At 49.7% G+C, this 15,956-nt stretch overlaps 2 protein-coding genes across 2 annotated transcripts; both read right to left on the reverse strand.

The window, feature by feature from the left end:
* Positions 1 to 13,735: 13,735 nt before the first annotated feature.
* On the reverse strand, positions 13,736 to 14,134 carry LOC122392264 (piggyBac transposable element-derived protein 2-like). The gene has a single exon (XM_043386932.1). The coding sequence runs from the start codon at positions 14,132 to 14,134 to the stop codon at positions 13,736 to 13,738; it is 399 nt and encodes a 132-aa protein (XP_043242867.1).
* A 66-nt stretch (positions 14,135 to 14,200) lies between these two features.
* Positions 14,201 to 15,436, reverse strand: LOC122392265 (piggyBac transposable element-derived protein 3-like). The gene has a single exon (XM_043386933.1). It carries the CDS (start codon positions 15,434 to 15,436, stop codon positions 14,201 to 14,203), a length of 1,236 nt encoding a protein of 411 aa, XP_043242868.1.
* Between the last annotated feature and the right edge of the window lie 520 nt (positions 15,437 to 15,956).

A 15,956-nucleotide genomic window follows, 5' to 3' on the forward strand; every position in this document is an offset into this window, starting at 1 on the left:
TGGGACTTTAATTGTGAAAAACCGCCCGCCCGCCCGCCGCAAAACGCAAAACCGCAAAACCGCAAAACAAGCGCCAAAACGCCAACGCAAATGCCGCAAAAAACAACAAAAAATCGCCGGCAAAAACCGCAAAAAAAAACTAAAAAACACGCAGCAAAAAATCAAAACCGCCCGCATCGCACGCACGCCAAACGCCAAAAAACGCCCGTCCGACGCAAAACGCGAACACCGCAAAAAAACGCAAACCCCGCCGCCGCAAAAAAAGCCCGCATCGCCCGCGGCCAACCGCGAAACGCCGCAAAAAACGACCGCCCGCCGCAAACCGCAACACAGCAAGTAACGGCCGGCCGCCGGCGACCGCAAAACGCTGCAAAAAGCTGCCCGCCGCAAACCGCAAAACGCCGCAAAAGAAACGGCCGCCCGCCGCACACCGCCGCAAAAACGGCCGCCCGCCGCCAAACGCAAACACCGCAAAAACACCCGCATCGCCCGCCCGCCGCCAAGCACAAAAACCGCAAAAAAACGCAAACACCGCCGCAAAAAACGCCCGCAACGCCCGCCCGCCCGCCGCCAACCGCAAAACGCCGCAAAAAACGGCCGCCCGCCGCCAAACGCAAACACCGCAAAAAAACGCAAAAACGGCCGCCCGCCGCCTAACGCAAACACCGAAAAAAACTCAAACACCGCCGCAAAAAACGCCCGCCGTAGGAAAAACGCAAACACTGACGCATTAAGACAAATATGGCGCTCTGCGGCAAATGTGGTGCATTCATATCTGCCGTTTAAGCAGCCATCCCTTAATTACAGCGCATCCTACTCGTCCAATGTTCGACAAAGATACGCACATTCTGCAATTTGCGGCAAAAATGGCGCTTTGAGACAAACGTGGCACACTGCATCAAACGTGGCGCATTTGTTCCTGTCGCTTAACAATTCATCCACCCACCAAATTCTAGCCGAATCGGACTTAAACTGACAATGTTATGCACATTTCAATATTTCACTATAAAATATCGCCGCAAAGGAGGTGCCCAAATTTGCACGTGTGCCACGTGACCGCCGGTGGTGTAAGCAGGACTTGTCCCCTCACTGATTGCACCATTTCAGTGTTCCTGGCTTGTGCTGTTTTCGTGCTATAAGGCCACAAATCGGCAAACACACGATAATCTGGGAGGTACGCAACTCAAACACGTGGCCACGTGGCACGTGCCGGACCTTTGATAGCTTCACCGTTCACGCCACGTGATGACCCATCGACGTGGCCATCAGCATATAAAAGATGACCCCGGCCGGTGTCACCGTCCCTGAACAGTGGACGGCTAAACTCGAAAAACGGGAAAATTTAGGGAAATTTCACCTTTCGAATATATAATTTCCCCAGAATTTTGAATTTTTCATTTTACAAAAAATCCGAGATAGCAGTTTTTTAGCCCCCTTCATTCTGTACCTACACCCGTTTTCAGATCGACCCTATCATAAAATATGACGGCCTGACGGCTATTTCCCCTATTCCTTGCATTTCACAATGCTAGTATATTTAAGCACCAAAATTGACCCCGTGCCACGGCACGTGCAATAGCACGTGCGCCACGTAACCACTAGTGCGACAAGCTGGACTCATCTGCTCACCGGCTGCGTTGATTTGGTGTCGCTAGGTGGAGTGGTTTCCACGCCATAGGACCCCCAGTTGGCCAATGTCGGATTTTCCCGGAGGTTACCCAATCAAACACGTTTGCACGTGGCACGTGCTTTTCAATCGCCCCATATCTGACCCATACCATGTGGTAGCCGACACCCCGGGGCACAACATATTGGAGCATTTTCAAAATCTAACGTGGAATTTTTTTGCAAAATCGATTTGAAAATAATTTTTCGAAATCGCCATAGGCTCAACATGGGGTAACTGTCTGTGCCAATTACCCGAAAGTTCTCTAATTATATTTTAAACGGTTACCACCGACGGGTGGGGTGCCAGCCCGAGAGCCGACCCTAAAAATGTGGACAAATATTACTGAACAGATTTTCCGTAAATCGCATTTTTAATTTTACCCCATGTTAACCTTATGGGAAAATGCACGTGCTGATTACCCCAAAACGTGTCAATTATATTTCTTGTAACTTTGCCAGCCGGTAGCTTCCCCATACGGGACCAAACGCTGAAAATGGCAAGAAAATCTAACTAGCCGTTTTTGCGGGAGTCAAAATGACCCAAATCGCGGCAGAAACGCTAAACACCCCCCTAGAGAGGTAGCTCAGGTTGGGATTTTCAATAGAATAGAAAATCACAATTCTAAAGAATAGTGATTGTCTAATTGAAAAGTCCCAACCTTCGGATATTTCAAGCGACCGGTACCAGCCGGTAGCTCCCCCACACGGGACCAAACGCTGAAAATGGCAAGAAAATCTACCGAGCCGTTTCGGCGGCGATCAAAATGACCCAAATCGCGGCAGAAACGCTAAACACCCCCCTAGAGAGGTAGCTCAGGTTGGGATTTTCAATAGAAAATCACAATTCTAAAGAATAGTGATTGTTCTTTATTGAAAAGTCCCAACCTTCGGATATCCATCTTTTGTCGCGGTGACACAACAAAGTTCGACTATCAATACGTGTCGATCGATAGCCGATGAAGACGTCAGCATGAGTCGCAAACAAAAACCGTCGGTCTGCCTCAGAAGAACAGCTCACGGAAGGCGAGCACGTCCTGGCGGCGGGTCGTCCGGCTGAATACGGCTCCCTCCTTCCTCGGCGCATTTGTTCCGCATGCTGGGGCGGCTCTTGGAGCGCCACAAAAGCTCCTGACTGGTGGCTCAGCGGGCGGGTCAGACCGGTTCGGTACTGGGGTCACTGCACAGAGTCCATAAAACCGACCTGTACGGTCGGTCACCGGACCTGACCGAAATACCGGCGCATGCTGTTCCCGTGTCGCCATGAGGATACAAGTGCAGAAAAACAAGCCTGTACGTAAGTACCATACACGACGGTCAAACAGGGCGTTTCTAGCCTCAACATCAACGTTGACACCATTTATGACTTTTGGTGGACTGCATGAGCTTGACTAGCTTGACAAGGTCTCTCGAAATCCGCCAAAATCCGCTATATATTGGTAAAACCCGTCATATAGGCAGTACAAAGAACGGAGCTGTTCAGAATCGGTCACCAGCCCCATGCCAGAAGATTCCATGACATGTGAAATGCTTTTATAGAACACCTTCAAGACCCGCCACAGCTCTTCAAAGTACTCCCACTCCGTACTCGCCCCTCTGCATGACCCCGTGTCACTACGCAGCCGCCACACCACTTAGGCGGCTGGTGTCAGTCCGGCTTATAGTCTTCCTGAGGCTGAAGATGACTCGGGCTCTAGCCTAACCGTTACGGCGAATGACGTTCCTCCATTAGGAAGAGGGGTCCAAGACGGCACTAAGACACGATACGGTCAAACACGACATCAACGAGAAGCTATACGACTCACGATTGAAGGCAGGTTTGAGGGGTACTTCGGCCAGGGGTATAAAAAGACGCATTGCCAATCGACGCGCGATAGCCATAACCCGTAATCCGTGATACAGGGCAATGGGTTTCGTCTCTTTTGTAGTACATTTTTTCTTCGAAGATTGCAGGTTCAGCAATCTGTGAGCTTTGACAAACCAATAGCATTTTCCCCCAATATTGCGTCTACACTAGTTCGCATCGGAATGAAATTAATGTGCATATTTTCATTCATGACAGTTCCACAACTTGCAAGGAACTTCACGACCTCCTCAACTTACCTGCTATTCTTATGTATTTCCCCACGTTTCTCCAGACTCCTATCACCAGCGAAACGCTCGCGACACACATGACACTCATGGCACCCGGAGACACTCGTGGCGCCCCCGTGGCGCCTGGGACAAAAACGGCGCACTGCGGCGGTCGGCGCGGTCCGTCGGCGTTTGATGCGCCGCGCCAGGTCTTGTTTTTGTCACCGACCCCATTGGTGACGGTGTTTTTGGCCGGCCTGCCGGCGGGATTGGGCCAATGATCTCAGGCGGAGCACGGACCGATGAAATGACCTGTCACAGAAGGTTCGGTTCCGGGCTGTCGTCCGACTCCCGCTTAGAGCACTGCAGGAATGCGCCGCTGTTGCTGGCAGAGATAGGGTCGACTCTGAATCGATTTGACTCGACTTAAAGCAACCAAGTTAACTCAGAGATTCACACTTTGCCGGCAACCACTTCGGGAGCCCTATGTGAAGTTGCATACGCAGTTTACGCATCTGGCAAGACTTCAGCTTCTTTCCCATTTAGCCTGCTAGAATCCGTTAGTTTTAACCCACGAAACATGCTGCAACATATGTTTTCAGCACACTGGATGGGGATGTATTGTTCTAACCGTGAACAATAGGACGTGCCTCAAGCGCGAAAAATTCGAGCCAAGTCCGATTGTTTGCTGCAGCACGTTCATACGGCACCCTTTGACGATCGGGTCCGTGCGCTGGGGCGCGTAACGGTCATTAGAGGCTCATAGCGAAGTTATTGTTATGGGAGCCCATGCTGAGCTCACCAGCCACCTGCTGAGCCTTGCAGTGCATTGCTCACTGTGAAAGCTATAGCTCTCCATGTAAGTTTGATACCAAGATATGTTGACTGTTGATTGTTCAATACCTCGGAAAAACAATTAAAATATAAAATTGAGCTTCGATTGTCCGAACACCCGGTGGTCTTCCAAAGAAAGCTATTACACTCAGCTTTATGAGGGCGTTGGGCAAAGGCAGAAAAGGCTGGGCTGCGAAACATCTGAACTCAGTGCACCCGACCGTCCGGAGGAAGGCAGCAGACGGCGGCGGCGACGATGGCGGTGGTGTTGGCGGCGGTGTTGGTGGTGGTGTTGGTGGCGGCGGCGGTGGCGGTGTTGGTGTCGGTGGTGGTGGCGGCGGCGGCGGCGGCGGCTGCCTGTTATTGGTGGCGGCGGCGGCGGCGGCGCGAAGGTAGCGACGGCGGCGGCAGCGACAGGGGCGGCAGCGACGGCGAGCCTGTTGTTGGTGGCAGGGCGACTCCGGAGGTCTGTTATGCTGGTCCCCAAAGGGCCCCTGGGGAGAGGCCGCGCCGCTGACTTGGAACGGCATTAACCCGCGCCCTGCTGGGGGGGGGGGGTGTTTGAACACCCCCCTTGTGGTTTTTCGCGAATATCTCAAAAACGGCGGCGCGGAGCGCCGCCGTTTTTGGTACACCTTATCATACATCAATTCTACACATGTTGTGAAAATTTCAGACCAAGGTCATTCAAGGTCAGGTCACCAGGTCACTTGAAGTGACCTCACCTCATAAAAAGTTTCAATGTCTGCCATAGCTACACCGAGTGACCGATCGCTTTGAAACTTTAAGCGATTGCTAAGAGCAATAGCATGTACAAAATGTATATCTCAGAATTTTGATATCGATGACCTAAGGTCAGGTCAATTTTGCGACCTCCCCATTATAAGTCAATGGGAGAAAATTGAAATGCGCTTCTTTTGGACAAAAGACATTATAAACACTCCCAAACACTGGATTACAAGTGGTTTAGACTTACTGAACATGAAAATGGTGTCTGTGACCCCTGTTTATGCCCTGAGGTCATCTTAGGTCACGAATGGTATCTAACAGTTTTTCGCAAATAACTTTTGATAGAGGCATGCTAGAGCGATGAAAACGCCTTAGATGTGTTCAGCTTGACGATACGGATCGACTGATATGCAACATGACCCTTTCCGGTCAGGTCATGACCTTGACCTGAGGTCAAATTTTCAAGTTGACTTTTCAAGGTCAAGTTATAGTTCATTCGATGCGTCTTGACGAGAGGAACACGATGCCGGTAAAAGTAAGCTCGTACAAGGCTTGGGTCAAAAGTTATTTCAGAAAAACTGTTTTCGAAAAAATCGGCTATTTTTGCAGTTTTTGCCCCCTGCAGGCAAAACCGTTGACGTTAGGTCAAATCTGAGAGAATTACTCAGAAAGGGCGTTAATAGGGCTATCGAATGCGCTTTTCCGCGGCGCTGTAGCTCTATTGGTTCCCGAGTTATGCGTTGGCTTCTTGGAAATTGTCGACATTCGACCTGGAAATCGGCGAAATTTTGCCATCAATGACCTCTGGTGACCTGACCTTTGACCTGACCCAAAAATTGACCGAAGTGATTTCGTCATTATTTTTGGCGCTCTTTCGAACGCCGCCTTCCGCGTATCGCTACGTGGCCCAGGAGCCGAGTTAGAAGGGGGGGTGTTCAGACACCCCCCCCCCCCAGCAGGGCGTGGAAATCCAGGACCCCCAGCCGGGCGCGGGTTAACGACACAAACTGGTCCCCAGTGAGTGCCGGGAATTCGCACCGGACAACTATGCGAAAATTGGAGTGGGCGTTGAACTGGCTCAATGCGATCCACATAAGTGGGTGTTTGCCCTGGCAACAGTGAGGGAAGGAGCTCAGTTAGCTGAGCAGAATCATTATAGCTGAGCTAATGGATTTCGTGTTTCTCGCAAACTTCTGAAGCTCTCCGTAAAAGGCATGCAGTAGCTAAATGGAGAAACTGAGTATAGCGAAGTTATTCCAAAAGCATTTCCTAAATGTGAATTTGTTTTTAACAGATATGTTGAGTGGTCTCGCGTGGAACATTTTGTAATGATATTGTTGTAATGATATTGACCTTTTCCTAGAATAGTGCAAGTGTAATGTTGAAAGTTTGAGACTGATGTATGTTAAACCAGGTACATACATGCCTGTACCTAGAATGCCTAGAATCACCTAGAATACCTTACCTAGAATATAATACCTTATAACCATTACTCTACAAAACTATTTTAAACAGCACGGAACGAACGATCAGTTATCATTCAAAGACGCGCCTCTGCGAATAGCTTCCAGCACAACGACATCCTTTACGATACCTCATCCTTCGCAACAAGGGCACACAGAGAGCCTTCTCACTTCTGCATCGCCTGTACGCTGGCTGTTCCTATTGCTGTCCAACACCCCGGCACAGCCGTACCTCATGCAAATCTTGGCGACCACACAGCTCTCGCCGTTTGATCCCTGTACTCGTAAAGGGAGTTATTACCACTGGACGTCTATTCAGAAAGGCATCTTCAGCAGAAACATGACACCGCCATTTCCATATCAAACGTACCGAGCCAAGAGGCTTGTCGAAGCCGTCTAAGCCTTCTAGCCTGCGGGTCCGGCACGTTGCCGGCATCAAACGAAAGAACATGCTCCAATGCGACGTTTGCACTGTGTGATATTCGTGCCGTAACGACCTTAGGTGGGTTATATGGCGGGAAATGTTGCATGACGGATCGAGCTATGGCTCAGACACACATTGATAGACGTTACCAAGCATCTGATGCATTATCCTAGTTTATTGGCTACAAAATATCATTACACAGTAATTTTGTACAACCTTACACATGACCTGAACTTTCGAACTTACCCGAAGACTGGAGAATCATTTTTCTTATTTCTGCCATCAGTATAAATTGGACGCACTCAGCCCCCAACTTCAATCACCGCCAAATTTCGCAAAGCAGACTGCCTGCACAGCTGTTTCAATTCTGTAAATGCCTCTCTCTGAACCGAGCTGGTCTGAATGTCAGCTCTGCACCCATAAATATTTCAACATGAGCTCATCGGCCGAAGCGTGGTGCCGCTGCGCCTGCTGGCCCCCTAGAACGCAGTGGCGGGCGATATAGACGCTGTCCTGGGATTCAATAAAGTTTTATTGGCGGTGAGGAAACGGCTGGCTCCACGGAAAGGGGACGGGGTGAGGGATAGGAGAGGACGGGACGAGATTTATCGGAAATGAAATCGACAGGTAACAGATGGTATAACAAGAGTTAGCAGAGTCGTCGGGGACGTTGGTTGTAAATGCCATGTTCATGTTCATTGCTATATAGTGACCGTCTTCTAGTGGGTTGAATTTTAGAGAAAACCTTTGAGATGATGCCGTAGATATGCCTTCAATACCCAGCGCAAAATAAAAACGGTCTCTGGCCATCCCAAGAATTATGACAATGCATGTGAAAAACTCTGAGACAGTTGTTGTGACGGCTTTCTGTCAGGGTTGAAAAGCTAATCAAAACGTTTCAGCTGTCATCAGCCCGCCACGTACACCCTTTCTGGTCAACTTTCAGGATGTGTGATCAATCAATTGCAGTGGCGTTTGATCCTCAACGACTGACAGGCATCAGTTTTTGGCCAGTGGGATGCGATTGGCCAGGAATACTGTCCTGCAGTTGAATCACTCAAATGAGCGCACTTCAGAGCAAGTATACTGTGAATCCCAGTGGACCTGTCTGATCTCTTGCTATAAAACAATTTTCCACTACGATTCCTGAACGGTCAATCGTTCAGTCATGTGTGACGTTGGCGACACTCAAGTTGAAATGGACTGCCCGTGGGCACCGTCATGGAACGCAAACTTGGGCTCGGACCGTTACTTGACACTCATCGTCTCGGGAGTTCTAAAGTAACTGACATTTGAAATAGAACTGAGTATATGCTTGCTGTTCCTTGCGAATAATTTCTAAGTGCTCCCTGAATTGACTTATTTGTCTTTACTACGAACGCACTTTTCTTGCATCTGACAAAGCAATAAATGAGGCATACGCAATGGATAGCCATGCAACTTTTGAATCAATGTAGCAGCTATGCAATTACTGCCACGTGCACCCTGCGATAATAGCTGCGATCTCTGCCTACTAGATCAGCCAAATTCGCAGCCTTGCCAGACCCCAAACTCTACAGTCGCGTTCCGTCCTCAATTCACACATGTATGGTGGAAGCGGAAGCACTGAGCTCTTCCTCTGTCGGCACTAAGTGGGCAATTGATGGCGGCAGCTCTGCAGGCTGCTGCACTCATTTGTTCGACTTGTGAAGCAGTGGAGGTGATTAGATTGACTCAGTAGTGGTCAGACTGAACTGAGGTCGGTGGAGGAGTGATGCTAGTTCGGGCAGCTACGGAAGCCGACGGGTCTTCCTAGACAGACGTCCGCTGACAGTTTCCAGCCGACTGCCTGCTACTGTCAGCCGAGCTGTCATGGGAGATGACCACTGAAGGCTGCCATGTGGAATGTGGATATTTTTTCCATGATTCCGAAGCTGGTTGGCAATAATTCCAAAATGTTTCAGTAAATAATAAATGGTAGTCAATAGTCATGGACTGTAATGGATAGTTTCAGTCATTAGAATTAATGGATCAATTAGTGAATGAATAATTGAGCTGCTAAAATGATTGAATGAATGAATGAATGAATCAAGAATGAATGAATGAATGGACGAATCAATCAATCAATCAATTGATTAATCAATCAATCAATCAATCAATCAATCAATCAATCAATCAATCAATCAATCAATCAATAAGAAGTAAATAAATGAAAATAAAGCTGTTATGACTTCAAAGAACTTAATCACTGACCAAACTTAAGTAGCTCTATCGCTGATGTCTGCTTTGAATTGACGCACACCACACACTCCACCTGAATCTCATCAGTTGCACTCATCTTCCAACCAATATCAGCCACCACCTACAGTTCGCTACCACAGGCTAAGGTGATCGTTAACTTGCTTCGGCAGTTGGCATTTCACGGGTTTGTTTTGAGAGCTCTCCTACGCGCGTCCCCACCCCTCACATCCAACCTTTAATCACTTGTTCCAACCCACTCTCCTTAACTGCCCACAACCGCATCCAGTTGCCCCACGATGGGGAAGCGGCGCCGTCAGCGCCCGCTATCCGACTCCTTCTCCGATTCCGACTCTGACTCTCCTCTGAATCCGACTCCTCCCCCTGCCATGGACACCGACTCCCGCCCGACCGTCAACCCTCCCTCCTCTACCCACCCTTCGACTGATCTACCCGGTACCGACCCTCGCTCGTCCACTGACCACGCCCTGACCGCTGACCTGACCTCTGACCCTGCCCGGCACTCTGACCCTCGCTCGTCTACCGACCTCGCCCGGAGCCATGACCCTCGCCCGTCCACCGACCACTCCCGGAGCTCTGACCCGCGCACGAACTTGGCCAACGCACCTGCCTGTGCTTCTGTCGATCGCTCTCCACTCGAACCGTACTTGTCTCTCGACGGCTCTTATCTGGTAGTGAAGGCTAGCGATAGTGACTTCTCTTTCCGGAAGATCAACGTTTTTTGGCCTCAGAAGCAGATCGCTGCTATCTGTGGACAGCATGGCCCCGACATTGAAGCCCCAGCGAACGGTACCTTAGTCATCAAAACTCACAACCGCAGAGACACCAAGGCACTCCTGAAAACGAAAGTTTTCTGTGGCAAGGACGTAACGGTATCCCTCCACCAGGCCCGCAACTCTTCTAAAGGCACGATTTTCGCTCCAGAACTCCGTCACATGTCCGAGGATGAGATCCTGTCCGAGCTGAGTGGAGAGGGTGTGTCTCACATCCGACACCTCACGACCTTCCGTGATGGTCAGCGACGGGACACCAGCCTGCTCGTTCTCACGTTCGAAACCACGACCCTGCCCGAAAAGATAGCCATTGGTTGGCTCAAAAAAGATGTCCGGGTGTTCATCCCAAATCCACTCCGGTGCTTCAAGTGCCAACGATTCGGACATGGAAGCTCTACTTGTCGTCAGGCTGCTCGCTGTCAGAGATGTGGTGAGGCCCCTCATGAGAACTCCGAATGTTCTAAGCCAGTTTCTTGCTTGAGCTGTGGTAGCACAGATCACTCTGTCTCCTCCTCACAGTGCCCCACGTGGAAAAAGGAAAAACGCATCTGCGAAGTCAAGGCTAAGTCCGGCTGTTCTTATCCCGACGCCCGCCGACGCGTTGAGGCAGAGGCTGCCACTCCGGCTCCCGGTCGGTCTTATGCCAAGGCCGCCACTACTCAGTCCACTTCGTGCAGCACACAGACGGACCCGATCTCGGCACTTCCCCCTCTGCAGTGTCTGAAGCCCTTGACTGCGTCGACGACCACATCCACAAACACCAGCGACGCGACGGAGACCATTTTTGGTGACCCGATGCCTTCCTCTCCTCCCGAGTCACAGCCTGAGGCTTCACCAGAGATCGCTCAGCAGAACAAGCACTCTGCCGGAGCTGCTCGCTCCACGGCAGCCTGGACAAAAGTCCAGCGCTCGAAAGGACCCCGCCCCCAGCCCCCAGCAGATGATCGACAGCCTACAGGCACACGCACGTCACGTCCACCTGTCAGAGTGTCACTGGGCCACAACCGTGCGTCAAGTTGGGCTTCGCCCCGTCGTGGTGTGTCTAACAAATACTCTCTCTTAGAAACACAATAAACAGCCTACTCCAGTGGAACTGCCGAGGCCTAGTTTCAAACTGGGCCGAAAGCAAGATGTTTTTCTTACTCTTAGCCCCAATCGTTATCGCGTTACAGGAAACATGGCTTCTCCCAACAGACCCTTACAATTTTTCTTTGTTTAACTATTCTCTCTATCGCTACGATGAGACCGATGGTGAGCGGCGCCACGGCGGCACCGCCTTATACATAAGCAACGATTATGTGCATGACCTCATTACTCTTAACACTCCGTTACAAGCGGTTGCTTGTACTATCCGGTTGCATGGAAGGAATATAGATATATGCTCAGTCTACATTCCTCCGAATACAGATAATCATACACTGGAGAGAAATCTAAATGATCTTATAGCACAGTTTCGACATCCGTTCCTTTTGCTCGGAGACTTTAATGCCCATAGTCCGATGTGGGGTCGTAACATTAGAGTCTCCGATCAGCGCGGTGAAATAGTTGAACGTTTCCTGGACACTAATCAACTTGTTCTCCTTAACAAAGGAGACAGCACACATTTTTCATTAGCACACAATAGTGAATCTGCCATTGATCTTTCCATATGTTCGCCACAAATCGCTACCCTTTTTGATTGGTTAGTAGATTGTGATATTCATCATAGCGATCACTATCCAATCAAACTGCAAACAACTTTCCAAGCTAACGGGGATGCTACTTCTACCTTCTTTCCGCGGTGGAACTTGAAGAAAGCCGATTGGGCAAAGTTCGAAGAGTTTTGTGACATTGATCACGAACAGTTCCACTCACCTGAGCAGGGCATCGCTTTTCTTACAGACGTAATACTCACAGCCGCAAACAACTCGATTCCCACAACAACGGCGTCACCCAGACGTAAACGGGTTCCGTGGTGGTCCCCGGATGTGGCAAGAGCACTCGCGAAACGAAAAAGAGCTTTCCGAAGATTTTTGCGTCTCCGTGATGATGATAGTTTAATTGCAAGAAATAAAGAAAGAGCCATTTGTAGGAAGGTTATTCGTGAAGCTAAGAAATCTTCATGGTGTTCGTTCATATCGCAATTTAACTATCAAACACCACTTAGTAAGGTATGGTCTCTGGTCCGCTCCCTATCCGGTAAAAAATGTTTTTCCAGTCTTCCGATTCTTCGCGTCAATAACACACTTATTACACAACCACAAGAAATCGTTGACACGATAGCAGCAGCTTTTGCTCACTCTAGTTCATCCCAGAACTACCGAGCGAGTTTTACTGAAAACAATCGAAGAACATTTGAACTACCACTAAATGCTTTCACATCAAACAATGTAGAAACATATAACGACATATTTTCCCTCGATGAACTGCGGCAAGCTATTTCCTCGACCGGAAACACTTCTGTGGGGCCTGATAAATTACACTACGCTTTTTTCCGACGCCTACCTGACAGCACCTTAGAATTTATGCTAGCAACTTTTAACGACTTGTGGACAAAGCACCTTTTTCCGGATGCATGGCGACAAGCTGAAGTCATTCCACTACCCAAACCCGGAAAAGACAGGAAAGATCCCGAACATTACCGACCGATTGCTTTAACAAGTTGCTTTGGAAAAATATATGAACGAATGGTTAGTAAACGCTTAACTTGGTACCTAGAGGAAAAAAGTTTGATTTCCACGTTCCAAAGTGGCTTCAGAAAAAATCATACGACATACGATCATATCATAAGGTTGGAAACTGACATCAGAAAAGCTTATAAATATAAAAAACAAACTACATCAGTTTTCCTCGACATTTCAAAGGCCTACGATATGGTATATAGACCGGCTTTGATTTATAAAATTCACCAAATGGGTTTTAGAGGTCATCTTGCATTCTACTTAGTTGGATTTCTGTCGGGTACTCGCAAGTTTCACGTTCGATATAGGTCCATACACTCGCATACCTACCAATTCGAAAACGGTTTACCACAAGGAAGTTGCTTGTCGCCTGCTCTTTTCAATATAATGATTAACCCCCCAGTGCCCAGAGAAAAAAAGTTTTCCGATTCCAATGAAAATTCACATGTTTGCCCCCCTATACTTGTGTTGTAAACAGCCGAAGAAATTATCACTGTACCTTTTGTAGTTTTCGACGTATAGCACTGGACATAAATGTCCAGATGGGCATTACCATGTACAAAAATGGTGCTTTGCGGAAGATTAGATCAAACCACACCAGACCACTTAAGTTTTCTGTAAAAAAAACTCCATTCAGCTAAAAAGCAAGTGTATTTCTAAAAAATCAACCAGAGTGTCAACATGCTCTCCTTGTCAACTTGCTCTCTATGCTCATGTTGTCAACACACCGGTGACATCCAGTCACTCCAGATTATCAATCAACGAATTTAAGATCAAGCAGCAAACTGAGACAAAACCCAAATTGGGGCCATCAGCACTGTCGCTGCTTGGCAGGGGTATCGCCGGGCGTCCACCAGTGGAAGCCTGAACATCTTTTCACTGGGCGACGCCATGGAAGCCGGCGAAGCAGTTGACGCACAGGAACACAGCACACTTCACGCACTTGGTTCCCACCTTCGCCGTGCAGCCTTCATTCCGGCAGGTCCCCCGTGACGGGGCCTTGATGATGATGTGTCCCATCCCGTCGAAGCGGATGGCTTCGGATCCTGGAGCCGCAAGGTTGCGGTTCATCATGGGCTTGCTCCCCCTGGCCCATCGTCGCAGGATGGTGCAGGCGTACTCGCGACGGAACTGGACATAAGTCATCGTGCCGCCAGCGCGGCAGTAAAGACGCCAGGCGTTGTGGACTGCCGTGTCCAGAAGCCATGTGAAGATCGGCCACCACCACTTCTTGCCCTTGACGGCGATCCTGCAGTGGTTGACATTTTGATCCATCCTGTCAGTACCGCCCATCATCTCGTTGTACTTCCCGACAACATGAGGGCGGTCAACTTCCACATGTCACTTCTGCACACGGCTGTAACGGCGCACCTTGCCTGGGGGAACATCGCCGTAGCATGTCGAGGCCAGAGTGACGGGTGCATTGTCTTGCCACCTGACGAGAATCACGTTCCCGTCCCGACTGGTGACAGCCTGGTGCATGCCTCGTTCCTTCTTCCTAAACTCCTTCGTCGCACTGAGGCCAGTCGTGCCAGGGATGCGGTTCTCCCGGATCGTGCCTGTCACGTCGTATCCTCTCTTCGTCATCTCCTGCATCAGGGGGATGGACATGAAATAGTTGTCCACGAAGAACTGGAAGGGCAGCTCGCGGAACTCCTGCTTCATGTGCTCCAGCAGATCGAGCACGGTGGCGCCGCTCTTTCCAACAAGCTGAACGTTGTCGTCAGTGTGCTCCGCGACTCCCCTTCCTTGATAGAAGTCGAACGCCAGGAGATATCCGTCTGGCGTGTTCTGTGCCCAGGCCTTGAATCCGAAACGGATCGGTTTGTTCCGGATCGCCTGTTTCAGACCGTGCCGCCCAAAGTAGGCGATCATGGCCTCGTCGTGGGAGATAGCTTGCTGCGGAACAAAATGCTCCATATACTTGACCTGCAGGATTTTGATGAGCGGACGGAGCTTCCAGTAGCGGTCAGCAGGATCTTCCTCGCTGCAGAAGTGGAGGTTCCGCTTGATCGTGTCAAAGCGATTGCGCGTCATGGCTTGACATATGAGCTCATTGTGAGTGTCCGCAGCCTCTTGCCAGTAGAACCTGGTGTTCACTGCTGTCAGGTAGCTAGTGAGGACGAGGATGCCGATGAAGATGGCGATGTCTTCCCTGCTCAGCTGTGGATCTTGGCGTCCGTTTCGAAGAGCGTAGAGGGTGCTCTCCTTGATAGTGAGGTCGAAGATCTCCTCACCAAGGAAGAGTGTTACCAGTTCGTTTGGACTCATCCCCGAGAACTGGCTGAAGTTAGCCTCAGGGAAAAGCCTGGTAGGCTTTCCCGATGAAGGCGCTGGCTTCATCCACGTCACAGTGTGATGAGCTTGATGACGTCGCGCGGTAGGCTGGTGAGTGGTCTCAGTCCTTGAACTCCTGCGACGCTGAAGTTCAGCTTCAGACTTCAGGATGGGGGCAGAAAGATGGTCGGGGTCGCCCTCGCCTTCGTCCTCCGGTCCGGAGTAGCCGTCAGATACGTCACCTTCTGGAGGGATGAGGATGACGTCCGCTTCATCTCCGCTGGCATCTTCTTCAACCATGTCAAGGACATCATTCAGTGTCTTTGTCTTGTGTCTGAAACAGGAATGCAGCCATTGAAAGTGCTGTAACAGATAATACCAAATAAGCATTTGTGCAAGCCAGCTCTATTTTGTACACAGCAATGCCCACGTGGACAATTTTGTCCATGTTTTGCAATTTCTTTTCTAATGATCATGCAACGCAACTGGGAGAACAAGCTAGCGCATCAAAACATGGGACAAAGTCTCCCAAACATGAATACACTGTTAATTTACCTGGCTAATACTCCAGCGCCATGACATCTTACCTTTCGTCATGTGACGTCATCGCGATTTGGGGTCTAAATCCAGCGAGCGACTTGGATGCTCGACGTGTCGCTCAAAACTGGACCGATAAGCTCGGAATCATTCTAAAACGTTTTGCTGGATCTTTCTCGACTTGTACCGGCCGCTGTTAAAAGATGGCTCCACTGTCGCACGCTGTGGGTCCCCTGCACTGCAGAGAGACACGGTTGGACAAAAATGTCCAGTTGGGCGTTCC

Source organism: Amphibalanus amphitrite, unplaced genomic scaffold, assembly GCF_019059575.1.
Source record: "Amphibalanus amphitrite isolate SeventyFive unplaced genomic scaffold, NRLGWU_Aamphi_draft 000478F_arrow, whole genome shotgun sequence".
Lineage (NCBI taxonomy): Eukaryota > Metazoa > Arthropoda > Thecostraca > Balanomorpha > Balanidae > Amphibalanus > Amphibalanus amphitrite.